This window comes from Labeo rohita, unplaced genomic scaffold (genome assembly GCF_022985175.1).
Source record: "Labeo rohita strain BAU-BD-2019 unplaced genomic scaffold, IGBB_LRoh.1.0 scaffold_224, whole genome shotgun sequence".
Lineage (NCBI taxonomy): Eukaryota > Metazoa > Chordata > Actinopteri > Cypriniformes > Cyprinidae > Labeo > Labeo rohita.
The window spans coordinates 92,294-106,314 of record NW_026128484.1 but is presented as its reverse complement, the minus strand read 5'-3'; the positions used below and the strand labels follow the sequence as shown (position 1 = coordinate 106,314).

Below are 14,021 nucleotides of genomic sequence, written 5' to 3'. Positions count from 1 at the left end.
TGTTAAAGAGAATCTGTTAAAAGGAAATGATAAATATTTAAGTGTATAAAGGGTTTTTAATGTAGTCTTAATATTAATGAAAAAATATTCCGCATTTTGTTTTTAATTTGTAGTGTAGATTTATATGTCAAGTGTTTCTGTTAAAGAGTTAATTGAAAGAAAGAAAAAAAAACGTGAGGCCTATTTTGCACATAGCACGGTAATTAGTAGGTAGTCTAGACTAAGTGTTCACGTGACATAGTTGACGGTGCGGCCAATTGTCACGTGGATACCTTTCTGTAAAGTCTAGGCATATTTCAAAATAAATGTTATTTTGATCTCGTTTTTAGTTTTCGATTGTTACTTTATTGTAGTCGAGGTCAAGTAATTACAACTAGACTATTTATATTATAGAGTTAATGTGTTTGAAATACACTTATGTGAATAAGATATGAAGGTAAAATTAGCATTATGTACAGTAGTTTAGAATAAGATGGTTTTATTTATGTAGAGGATAAAACATTAGTTTTATTTAGTTCAAAATGTGTTGTGTTAATAGTTTATTTTAATGAAACGATGTCTGATACTGAGTTGTTCGTTATGTACTGTAGTCCATGTGGCAGTTCTTTAATTAATTTGTAGTGCAGGTATTGATGTGCGAAATGTCCTTTATAGTTGAATGTTACAAATGTAACAAGTGTAAGACGAAGTAATTAAGTTTATACGGAGCTGTTCACGTGAGGTAGTTGAGAAGTTCGTATCAGTGTTTTAGTGTTGAACGTAATTACTGGGATGTAGATATATTTTAATATGCAATTCTAAACTACATGTAAATAGTTCTAATAACGAGACTTGTGAAGTATGAAATAAATGGATGTTATGGATATTTAGGTAAAGTTAGATGTATTATTATTGTGTTTTTAAGGATTGTAATGCAATTTTAGGATTTTATATTTTAAGAATTATATTTTGTTTTGAAATATATTTTATTTGGAATAAGCAATATAAGAATTAAAAACGTGATGTTTTTGTTAATGAGGAAATATGTATAGGTTATGTATGTGTTTTTTTGTGTCTATTTAAACATAGGTAATTATGTAATTAAGTATTTATGAAATAAAATGAATAAAGTAGGGTAGTAATAATAATAATGATAAATAAATAAGCAATATTACGTATATAGCGTATTTATATGGTTTTCTGTTTGATTTTTATATAGGTGTTTGACCTTTGCTTGAACTGTTCAGGTGCTGTCTGTCTGTCTGAATGGTAATTGGTCTGTCTGGTTTTGTATCAATTGTAATTCTGATGGGGTATATAACTGCTGAGAAGGCAGAGTTTGTCATTTCTGCAAATTGAGACAGCTATCATGGCATCCGCGGCAAAAAAACAGAAAACTGAAGAGCTAGTTAGTGTCTGTGGATATATTCATAGTGTGTCGGTTGTTAAAACAGCTGCAGTGAGAAAAAATAAGTATTTCAATGCGGTTCTTCAGGTCAGTCGAGAAACATTCCCGATGTTGCCGTGTTTTCTGCTGAGAAGCGCAACCTGTTTTTACGAGCGCAAAATTGCAGAAGCCCAGTGAAGTTGAGCGACGTCGAAGTTCAACCTAGTAAGTGTGTTATTGAATGTTGTTAAATTGTGTACTCATTTTTAATTATATTTGTTGTTTTCCTCATTTTCTCAGGCCGTTCTGGTGAAGGTGTCAATGTCCTGTGTGGAAGGGGAACAGGTGTGACTGTGATCCCTAATTTGACGTTTCCATACAAGCAACCTCCGTCTAAGTGTAAGCGGACCGTGGGAGACATCAGAAAAATGTCTGCTCGTCAATATGTAAGTGTTTAATAGTGATTTAAGTTTTAGTGTGTTATGTAATTTGCGTACTGTTTTTCTTAATGTAGTGTATTTGTTATTAATGTTTTTGTCCGGTTGGTGAGTTGACTGGGCAGATTGTGCATTTGAGGGCATCAACAGAGATGGTGGAGATCCAGGGCGGACAAGTGGAGACACAGAGTGTGATGCTGCAGGATGCCAGCGGGACAATTCGAGTTCAGCTGTGGGAAAGTCAAGTGGGAGTCGTTTCCTTTGGCAAGACTTACAAGTTCACCCAGCTCAGCACGAGAGAGTTCCAAGGTGAACTGTTCCTAACTACGACTCGGGAAACAACAGTTGAAGCAGTTTCATCTTTACTGGGACTTGGAGCAATGCCTCGCTGTGACGTGAAAGAAGACCCTGTTGTTTCTGTCAGCGGTGAGGTGATTAGGGCGGAGGTGACTGTTTCTCGGACCTGCGGAAACTGTAAAACTGCGCAGGTGGATTTTCAGCCGAAGGCGAAGTTTCACAGATGCTGCAAGTGCAAGATGCTTCAGAAAACGGGGATGTATAAGCCAAGTGCCATCGCCAATGTTACTGTGTTAGGAGATATCGGAGAGATGAATGTTTCTGCAAACAATTCCGTCCTGCACAGGTATTTGGTTAATTGTGGACTTAGTCATCTGCTACAGGACGCCCAAGACATAGAGGAGCATTTTTTAGACTGTGGTGTGCTGAAGCTGCATATTCAAAATGATAATGTGGTTGCTATCGCCAACATTTCCGAGGAAAGTCCGTGTACTTCTGAAGAATCCACGTCTGAGGTTTCCATGCCTGCAGCAGGTGAAGTGGGGTCGGTGTCTGCGACAGTTGAATTGCAGGCAATCTGAGTTTGTTTGTGAAACAGGTGAAGCAGAGCTTGTGTGTGCAGCATCTGAAGCGAAGGAGATGTCTGCAGCAGGTGCATGTCAGTAGGTGTATATAGTTACGCGTAATGTTACGTGAAGTTAACTCGTCACATATTGACGATCGGGCAGGGCCCCTTTGGCGTCACTTCTGGATGCTCAGGGTACCCCTTTAGCGTCATTTTTCTACGTGCAGGGTCCTCCAGTACTTAACATAAGAAACCCTTGGCGTCAATGTGCTGACGCGAAAGGCACGGGGAATTTTATCGTCATGATTAAATTATATATTGGGTAATAATATTGCTATTATTGCATATATGTTGGGGTGTAATTAATAAAGACATTAATGTAATAACAGTTTAATTTATATTACACTATTTACACACTGAACCCAACTTCTACCCTGTCAAGATTCGTCCAATAAATGCAGGAGGCATCAACTGATGTTCTTTATTTTTTCATTTTATTATTAAAACACATGGCCAAACACAAGAAAAACAAAAAAAAAAAAAAAAAAACACAAATAAAGAAAAACTTGGGATTTCTGGGGCACAGATGTTTCAGTTGGGATCCCTTTCCCCAAGAAAAACCACCCTAAATGAATACACCTGGTCCTTATATTCCCAGGACCATACCATTGATGACAGAGGGGTCATCCAAACATAATACATTTAAATGACTTAATTATCTAAATTAAACAAATTCACATCACAACAAATCAAAACCAATACAAGTCAAAACCCATATTAATATACACCAACACAAATCATAAACAAAAAAAACAACAACAATCTTTGTCTTTGCTCCTTGTTACACCTTCCATTCACCAGCGTGCACTCTAGAGTATGGAAAGAATTATTAGGAGCTACTGCCCTCCTTTAGCGCGCATAAAGAAGACAACTTAACTTCCTAACCAAAGCATACATGTTTAGACAAATCACACAAAACATACAAACAATACAATACACCAACCCCCACATATCACAACTTAAACAATTATCACATTTAAATCAAATTAAATAAACTTATGTGCGGCCTCGGCCATCACATACCCCTAAATCTAACCATTTGTCAACAAAACACAAGATATAACAGGCAGATACAACTATATTCATAATTTATTCAAAAAGTATTAATATTCCAAGGGTTCCGAAGCAAACCGATTAATTAGTGAGAAGAATAGACGTGATTGCCGTCTCCGTCTGCTGTTCTGTGTTCTGCTGCAGTCTGTGCACAAATTCAAAAAATGCACAAGTTATTTAACACACATATTGACGATTGGTCAGGACCCCTGGGTGTCGCTTTTTGACTCCCAGGGTACCCCTTCAGCGTCTTTTTCCACGTGCAGGGTCCTTCATTGTTTTCAGTTGTTTGTCTTGATTTAATGGTTTGCATGCATTTGTAAAAATAGAAATTATTTTATATAAATATATACGTTCATTGGAACACCTGACCCCACCCCTACCCTAAACCTCCAGGTGTTCTGAACACTAGGTGTGTAAAATAAGCTCATTTTGCGCTGCATGCAGACCATTAAATTAAGACAAGCAACTGAAAGCAGTCGGGAGGAGCTGAAAAATGAGCCGTCAAGTCGGACACGACCCTGATCTCGTTGCTTCCTCAAACATGGCAGATCACGTGGCGTTTGCCTACTTTATTGCAGATGAACTGGAAGCTATAGAAAATAAATTATTTTGTTGGAAGAAAAGCAGAATTTTATACGACGGTAAGTTTATAAACAATATATGTGCATGTGTAAATCATTTCATTTTAAAGTAACTGAACAAATACTGTTTTACAAATCAAGCTTATACTTAATCAAATTATGTTTTGTTTAGTGCTGTTATGTTAGGCTTCTGTAAACAATAAATAATTAGCTGTAATTGCTGTTGGAGTAAGCTACTTGTTTTGTGTTTATAGTACAAATACAAATAAGTTTTTATATTGCATGTTCAACAGTCATGTAAACCTTAATTGTTGGAATCTATCCCAGTTCTATAAAAAACACTGAATGACAATACTTTTGAATTACAACACATGTGTATATAATAAGTACAATAATAAACTTATGCACAAATCCAATATAAAGAATTTGTTTTAAAAAATGTACTGCAGTCAAAAGATCGTAAACTATTTACAGAAATGGCATGCAAATTGATTTGTTATGCAATTATATGGATTGAATTGCTTCCAAACACTCATTTGATCATCGTCATGTGGTGAATGTGGCCAATCATGAGAAGCTGTGACGTCATCTCAGCCTGGTGCAGTCGCTCCTGAAATGCTGTGCTGGCTGAACAAGCCGTCGGGGTCCAGGGAAACGCTCTCGCGTTACTTTGATGCCACACGTGTCCGTCACGTTTTCAGTTGGCGCCGGTTCAAGTCGGACAAAATTTCTAACCGGCATGCACTACTTCAAGTCAGCCGCCGATTGGAACACCTGACCCCACCCCTACCCTAAACCTACACACTTCTGAACTAATATGAAACACGCAACAGGCAAATATAAGTAAAGTCACAGGTATTTATTGCAAAACTGACCATAAACAAGCAGTATAAAAGCATTACAAACAAGTCCTGTTGCATTCCTAGTCTTCTGAAGCCTTACGATATCCTTATGCGAATAACAGAAGGTTTTAATCACTGAAATGGTCCCGCTCCGTTAACGCGGTCACATCTCATTCAAGAAGATACACCCGAGCATTAGCATGACGCAATCGGTCACAAAACACCCAAGAGCCAATAGCATTTCACAACCAAGGCTCGCTTCTTCTGGCGGCATTTTTTGAATTCGCGCACAGACAGACTGCAGCAGCACATGTTCAGTACTGGAGGACCCTGCACATAGAAAAATGATGAGGGGGTCCCTGATCGTCAATATGTGATGAGTTAGGAGTACTGTACTTGCACATGTTTTGCTTGCTTCATGAGTGTTTCTGCATTATTTGAGTCGCTTTGGATTGTAGCCCTAATAGCAGCATATTTCAGATGAAAAAACGTGACTTATATTTCTGAAAATATCAGAGTTAGGAGAATCATAATGAGTGGTTCGTGTGATTACAGTACTGAGCCGCTGCAATGGAGCAGTTTAATGGTATTAAATTGAAGATGATGTACCGTAGAGCAAGAAAAAAAAAAAGCGAAAGTAACAAAACACATTTTAATGGGCATAATTAAGTGTAAAAATAAAAATAACTAAAGGATATATAGTCAACCCCAAAATTATTTAGACAGCAGATATACACCATCTTTTGATCATTTTTGACCATTTTTTTTTTTTTTTTTACTAGTGGGTGCAGGACACAGTTTATGATAATGTGATCTAAATAAATTTTGGTTTGACTGTATCTATTTGATAAATGAAGTTGACCAACTAACATTATACATATTCTTTTAGTTTCTGTACCCTATATTTTACAAATCTACCGGTAAATTTTAAAATATCGGTATCGGTACTCGGAATCGGCAAGTACCAAAAATAAAAGTATCGGTATTGGGTGAGTACTGGAAAAAGTGGTATCAGTGCATCACTAATCTGAGACTAATATTGCATCTTGTAAAAAGAGACATAATAGGTGCCCTTTAAAACACTTGTTTGGAGTAAAAATATGTTGTTATTCGCATAAAGTGTTGTACCTGGATGCTGTATGAATTGTATGAACAAATGGTAATGTATCATTATTTCCATCACTAGTAGTATCAATTATTACAAGACATTATTATACAGAACCGCAAACTTAGGCGGATTAAACTTTGTAAACATTTCCAGCGCGAGCACTTATGCTAGCGGGCTAACACAGCTGTTTAACTGTGTAATCACGCTCAAAAAGATCACTAAACATCATCATCATCTTATAATCAACATCAGGATTACATACATATCAATCACCATCAACACTTTGTGTCATTTTTAGCAACAAAGTAAACTTACAGCTTCACAAACTTTCTCTTGCACATCAACACAACATGAGTGACAGCGTGACTGTGCTGTTGGTGTGATGCTGGAGTAACACACTGCACGCGTCTTAAAGGGAGAGAATTCACAACAGTAGTAAACTAAACTAAACTGAACTTGTAGTGGAAAATCTGATATCATAACAGCCCTAATTTAGATGATGCTTTCTTTATTAGCAACAATATCAAAGTGAATTAAATCAAAAACATATTACAGTGTGATTCAACAAAACCTGGTTCTCTGAGTTCAATCACTTGTTTCCACAGGCGTTTTATGGATTGAGGTTATGGCGAATGGATAAGAAGGTAAGAATCATCCAGTTTTTTGAGATGTTTGTTCTGTTTTGTCTGTTTGAACTGATAAATATACAATTACTAAAGCTACAATTAGTAAAGCTCTGTTGCAGTTTGATTTTATTATTATTACTGAAAAAAAAAAAAGGCCTTTAAGAAATATTCATTCATTCATTCAAACCTCATAAAGCACATTGTGCATCTATTTACATAAAATAATTAAAATCAATTTTCTGGACAAATGCTCTGTTAGAATGTATTTTAAAGTTTGCATGAAGTCAGATTTCACCCTGACTCTTTTCTAAATGCATGTTAGAGGTTTTCACAGAATTACATTCGATTACACAATTCACCCATGTGCACTGTCAGGGCTTTGTGTTTCCCATCTTTGTTTCTGTGTTTCCTTATATTATGTTCATTCTTTGTCAATAATCTGTTTCACTCAAATGTACATCACAACAGAAAAGAAAAGATGTGCCACTTCCAGTTCATTGCAACTTTGAATTCTTGTCCAGTCCTTTTTCAGATTATAATGGCAATCACAATATAGGGCTAGATTAAAATTATATAAAATAAGAAAAGTTGGATATCTGATCAAATAAATAATGCTCATTGTAGGATCATTCTTTTGATCCATTCTTCATTGGCATTTGTTTGCAATCCTTAATTTCTAAACCTGTGGTAGACATGTTGCTAATGAGGAATAATAACGATGAATTCTGTAAAAGCTTTCTGCAAACTCTAACACTTGATGACAATAAAAAGATGGCGATTCTTACTGGCCATTACCTCCAGAGAACGCAGCACTGTGGGGCAAAACTGGTCAGTCATCAATTTACTTACACTCTATACCTGAATTTGCTCTTGATGGATTGTTAAACTCCTGGACCCACACTAACACTGAGACCGACCCGTGGTGGAGAGTGGATCTGCTGAAGGTTTACAGAGTGAACAGAGTCAACATCACTAACAGACCGACTTATGGCTGGAGGATTAACGGGGCGGTGATTCGTGTCGGGAACTTCCTTGACATTTACAGCAACACTGTGTGAGGATATTTCTTTGACTGTCTTGGTTAATATGACTGCAGGTGAACAGAAACATATAACTGATGATCTTTCTGTCTGTAGATGTGCTACAATTTCTACTCTTGCGGACGCTGCTACAGACACTTTCTCATGTGGTGGGATGGAGCATCCATGCACCACTCTATATTTGTTGTAAGATTGAGTAAATGTATTCATGTGCCGTTAATTTTGACCATTTTCACTTTGTAGTAGTATTTTCTGTAAATATTAATAAAACCATAAATATTTTTGTGTAAAATGTGTTTCTCTCCTGAATGTATTTCTCAGTTGCAAGCAAATTTATATCATGTCCACAAGATTGACATTTTTAAGTTTTTAATAGAACGGTTAATTTACTTATGTGACCCTGGACCACAAAACCATATGTTTAAAATAGATGTACATATACAGAAGTATAATATATTTACACATACAGAAATTAATATATGAACATATATTTCAAATGAATATATTTACATACACTATTTACATAAAAGGAAATATATATGCAAATATAAAGGAAATAAATATATGTAAATATTTATAATAAAAATATATTTACATACACTAATATTTGAGCTCATTTACATATAAAGCAAATAAATATATTTAAATATTTATAATAAAAATATGTTTACATATATGTAATACATGTGAAAAATATTAAAAAGGGGCCAAAATCAAATATTTAATATGTTTTTGACATATATTTAAAAATATACTTACATATAAGTATAAGGTCTATTTTCTTTTATTTAGATTTAATACATTTAAATACATGGAAATGTATTTATTACTCATATATTTCAATCTATGTGACTTCCGTATGGGCACCTCAAGTCATTGTTATATTCTTCACAACCACTGAAAAGTTTGTGAATTAAGATGTGTCATGTTTTGACACGTGTCATGCTATTTCTCATAAATTTTATTAGGAAATCTATCAACTTCCATATGGGCACCTCAAATTGTTATATTCTTCACAACCACTGGATGATGCTATTTCTCATAAATTTTATTAGGAAATCTGGCAGTGGATGGAGCCGCTACACAGTCATCAACCTGACACCTGACGTCGTTTTAACTGAGACCTGAAGCCTTTCAGTATGAGGCATGATGCCATTCTGTCAAGTGACTGAAGCCTTTTAGCTTTTTAGTCTGAGGCATGACACATTTTATTTTATGACTGACGTCTGACGATGTCCTAAAATATACACCGTACACGCAGTACCCGCTGCAGCTGTCTGTTATCAGTTGTGGTGGTTTTTGTCGTAAAATAACAGTTTTTGAAAGTTTTTGAAAAGACAACAAGTGCCAGGTAAATTATATATATATATATATATATTTATTACTCTGCAAAAGGTGGGCTCGGCAGAAAAAGTTTGGGAACCACTGGCTTAAACTATGTTTATGCATAAGCCTATTAAATAATAATTTTAGGTTATTCAGAAAAATGTGGTTTTAAATAATAGTGTTTTTACATGTAAAAAAAAAAAAAAACAACAACAACAAAACAAAACAAAAAAACTTTAAAGAACCGTTTTTAGAGTGTAGCTATTTATGTGAACATTAAAGGGTCCAAACAGCAAAGGAATCTCTTTGTTTAGAATTACTTTTTTATTCTGATCTAAAAGTGTCCAAACATCAGAAACAGTAAAACAGAATCAGATGAGTGTACAGACACCTGCATGACTCTAGGTGGCGCCATAATACAGTACACTCATTTACATTTATCTGCATAAGAACACCAGCTCACACAATATCTGCCATTTGAAGAATAAATCAGATTTATTTTTGCTGAGACACAAACAATATTCTTCTCAAGAGCTGATTGAGAACACACATTAGTGATTTTGTTTTTTAAGAAAGCATGATCTTTTCAGTTATATTTATTACTTGAATTGTACATTGATAAGAGCATGTTATCATGATAAAACTAAAAGAAAACAAAGTTGTTTTTCCCCCTAATGATAAGTAAATATGATGCTCATACGACTCCTCATAAAATTAATTTGATACACAAATATGTCATAATTCTGAAGTTATTAAAAAAAGAAAGTGCATGCTGAAAGTGTTTGTAAAAGCAGTTCTGACTGATGAGGCTCTTAAAATGGAGCAAAGAGACCAACAGAATATCAATAGGAAACACACAAGCATTTGTTATCTTAAATTAAATGTAAGTATATCCATTCACTCTTAATATCTGCTGCAGATGAAGTTGAGTTTGTCAGTTTCAGGACGGCTGATCCAGCGCTGATCTCCTCCAGACTGAACTGCTCCAGATCTCACTGTGTGTTCACAGTCCTCCACTGATGTGCCGTTCCCTGGAGCCCAGTTCTGATAGCACACGGTCTCTCCACTCACCCAATACCAGATGCCCAAAATACGGGAGTGACGTAAACCCAACCACACCGCCGCAGTAGATGCTCGTTTAACCACGTTCATCACCTCATGCTGAATCTCTTCTGAATGAACCGAGACCAGATCCACATGATTCTGTCTGCAGTATCTCAGAGCTTCAGACCACGTCAGATTCTCTTTGATCAGAACCAGTTTATCTGGAAACGAAACAAACCACAAGCAGAAACTAGAGAGAGACTGATCAAAAACAACATGCAGAACAAACACTGTGGATGAATTTGTCATGTCAGACATGTAGTGTGAACTTTAAGAGATCTGGAGGTGATGATGGATTGTGTGTGTTTTGTGAGGATCTACTCACCTTCATGACACACAAAAGGATACTGGTTGTTACAAAAGACGTCATTCCATCGTCCCTGAGTGTTCAGTTCAGCAGCTGTACAGTTTTCACCACGATTATAATTATCAGGTTGACCAGACCTCCAGTATCTGAATGAGGAGTCACTCTGATCTGACCACTGCCATGAGTCTCTGAACAGACCGATCCAGACCCATGATCCAGATAACTGTCTATCACTAATGAACTGCTCAACCTGTTGATTCTCATTCTGGTTTCTCACACTGACCAGATCAATGTGATTCTGTCTGCAGTAACTCTGAGCATCTGTCCAATTCATCATCTGATTTCCAAGGACGAGTCCTGTGTTTGCTTTAAGAAAAAACAAAAGCAATGCTTAAGTATCTTTCAAACACTTTAAAAATGGATCATTTAATGCAAATGTGCTGAGCTTATAGTTGTGTTTATAACTGTCATTTGTAATTTGTACCATTACAGTTTGTAATATGGACACATGCTGAATAAAAGCAGATAAAAGTGAGAAGTGTGACCGTGAGGTTGTGTTGTTCTTGTGTATCTCTATCTTGCATAAATCTAAATATATATGCAAAGCATGAGAGAGAAGAAAAAAATGTGTTTAAGAGTAAAATAAAAAGAGCTCATGAGAAAATAAAAGAAGATTAAATAAATGAATGAATGACATATATATTGTCTAAATGATTGTAACCTTTATTTAAAGATTCATCAGAACTTGTAAGAAATGTTTTAGTGGATTACAAATGAAATTCAAGATATGAAATATGATTAAATATGTCACAGAAGTTATTTCCTCACTCAGCTTCTTAGTGCGTTTGATTTGGATTTATTTCACCTCTACACTGTAAAAATTATGATATCTTACATCTGGAGCTGGTAAATTATAATTAGATCTCCCTTTATTTCTGTTTATTTTTAGTTAACAATAGCTTGTCAGATATGTCTGCCCCAACATTACAAAGAAGATAATAATAATAATAATAATAATAATAATAATAATACATATTATTGTTAATTATTATTATTATTATTATATTAATGTTTATTACATTAGGTGTTTGTACTCACTGTTGTTGCAGATGAAATGTCGGTTTTCACTACATGGCAAATCATGAAATTGTCCATTTAACATCATAGCACAATCATCTCTGCCATCTGGTTGTCCAGTAGCCCAGTTCAGATAGAGCGCAGGTTCACCTGAACACCACTGCCATTTATCACGACCCGTCTTCTGCAGCCCAATCCAGACCAACTGAACACTTCCATCATTCACACTCTTCTTCAGCTCGTTCATGTTGTTCATGTTGTCAACGGTGGCCAGATCTGTGTAATTCTCTCTGCAGTATCTCTGAGCTTCAGTCCAGGTCTTGATCTTATTTATAAAGTGATACTGACGCTGAACACATTCAGATACGGAGCAGAGAGCTGTGAAAGAGAGACTTTGCTTTAATGCTTTTCATAACAGGATCAAACCTAATGAAACTAGAAACCATAAATAAAACCACAAACACACTCACCAGTGAGAAGAAGAATGAAATACAGAGTTTGAGCCATTTCTGAAGAGGAAAGATATAGATAAACTCAAATATCAAACATGCCTAGTTTCATTTTGGTGAAACATGATTTCAGTCACGGATCGCGTAATGAACCAAAGTTATTTATTTTTTAAAGCTATGACTCTTGATAATTGATTTTTAGAATATCGATCACGGTTCTCCCACAATTCTAAAAACAAAACATTAGTAAAAAAGTAATTAGCAAAACAAAACAATATGTAGGCTAATTTATTTGTGTCCGACGAAATGTTTTATTTAATGTTATAAATGAGTCTGTTTATTAATGTCCAAAATGTTATGAATGATTCAGACATCAAATACATTTTAACAGTCACTGGTCTGTATTTGCAGAGTAACATTAGTTTCAAAGGTCGTTAACACTTTACAATACGTGTGCACAAATATGCATTAATTCATGCTTAATTAATGCACAGATAATCATGAGTTAATGCATAATTCATGAAGAACTAAATCGTTTATTAATGATTACTACATCAGCAACTAATAAACATTCTATATGAATCATAGATTAAGTAATCAATAAATTGTTATTAGTTAAATGTGTCATGATGCATTAATTCCCTAATAACTTATTTTATTAACTAATAATGTAAATTCATATGTTAATTACCACAGTGGTCAAAGCTATGTACTTCAACTTCCAGTTGTCTGTTTTAAATACTCATTAGCTAATGATTTGCAAATGTATCATTATGTTGTGACTTTACTTGTTGAGACACAGAACTATTAACTAATTGTTAAGTAATATGTGACCCTGGACCACAAAATCAGTCATAAGGGTACATTTTTCCATTGATGTATGATTTGCTATGATGATTTGCTATGATAGAACAATATTTGGCTGATCTACAACTATTTGAAAATCTGAAATCTGAGGGTGCAAAAAAATAAAAAAATAAATAAAAATAAAATAAAATATTGAGAAAATCACCTTTGAAATTGTCCAAATAAAATTCTTAACATTACATATTGCTAATCAAAAATTATGTTTTGATATATTTACAGTAGGGATTTTACAAAATATCTTCATGGAACATGATCTTTACTTAATATCCTAATGATTTTTGGCTAACCATAGTTTAACCATGGCATTTGTAGTAAAACTATGGTTATACAAATGATAATTAATGTGCCAAAAAAACATGGTTACTACACTTTTACTATAATAAAACCATGGGTAATTGTTGTAAGGGGAAGCCTGCTTTGAATTTGAATATATCATGCAAACTTTATGACAAATGTCAAGAAAAAAAAAAAAAAAAATATTTGTTGCAGAATGCTGAACATGATCATGATCGTGGCTTGTCTTGGAAAAACAAAGACAGTTTGATGTTCATTTTAGGAGAAGTCAGACTGCAGGACATGTGCCAAATCGGAGGTCAAATTTAATCACAGCGGTCATTAATCAGCTGTCAGTGAACATTTCAAACTAACGATCAAAGACTACAGATTTTAGTTTAGAATCAGAAGAATCTTTTAGGATTTGCAAAATTGGTCTCAGACGGCCAGATAGTGGCCAAAATCTTGCAGTGTGAGCCCAGCTTTAACAGGAAAATATATGCACCACACACAATCAATAAAACAATATACCTCAAGTCATATTCTAGATAAAGAATAAACATGAGTTGTTCTTACCTTAGAGTTTGTGTGTTTCCGTCCTGACGCTGATGTTTCTGTCTGCAGCTTCAAAATATGTGAT

General features: G+C 34.9%; 1 protein-coding gene across 1 annotated transcript; it reads right to left on the bottom strand.

Annotated features, from left to right (window-relative positions):
• Positions 1-9,704: 9,704 nt before the first annotated feature.
• On the bottom strand, positions 9,705-14,021 carry LOC127159527 (C-type mannose receptor 2). The gene is made up of 5 exons (XM_051102336.1): positions 13,958-14,021; positions 12,263-12,301; positions 11,814-12,170; positions 10,730-11,081; positions 9,705-10,598 (listed from the first exon to the last, which is right to left on the bottom strand). The coding sequence occupies exons 2-5, from the start codon at positions 12,297-12,299 to the stop codon at positions 10,208-10,210; spliced, it is 1,137 nt and encodes a 378-aa protein (XP_050958293.1). The 5' UTR covers positions 12,300-12,301; positions 13,958-14,021; the 3' UTR covers positions 9,705-10,207.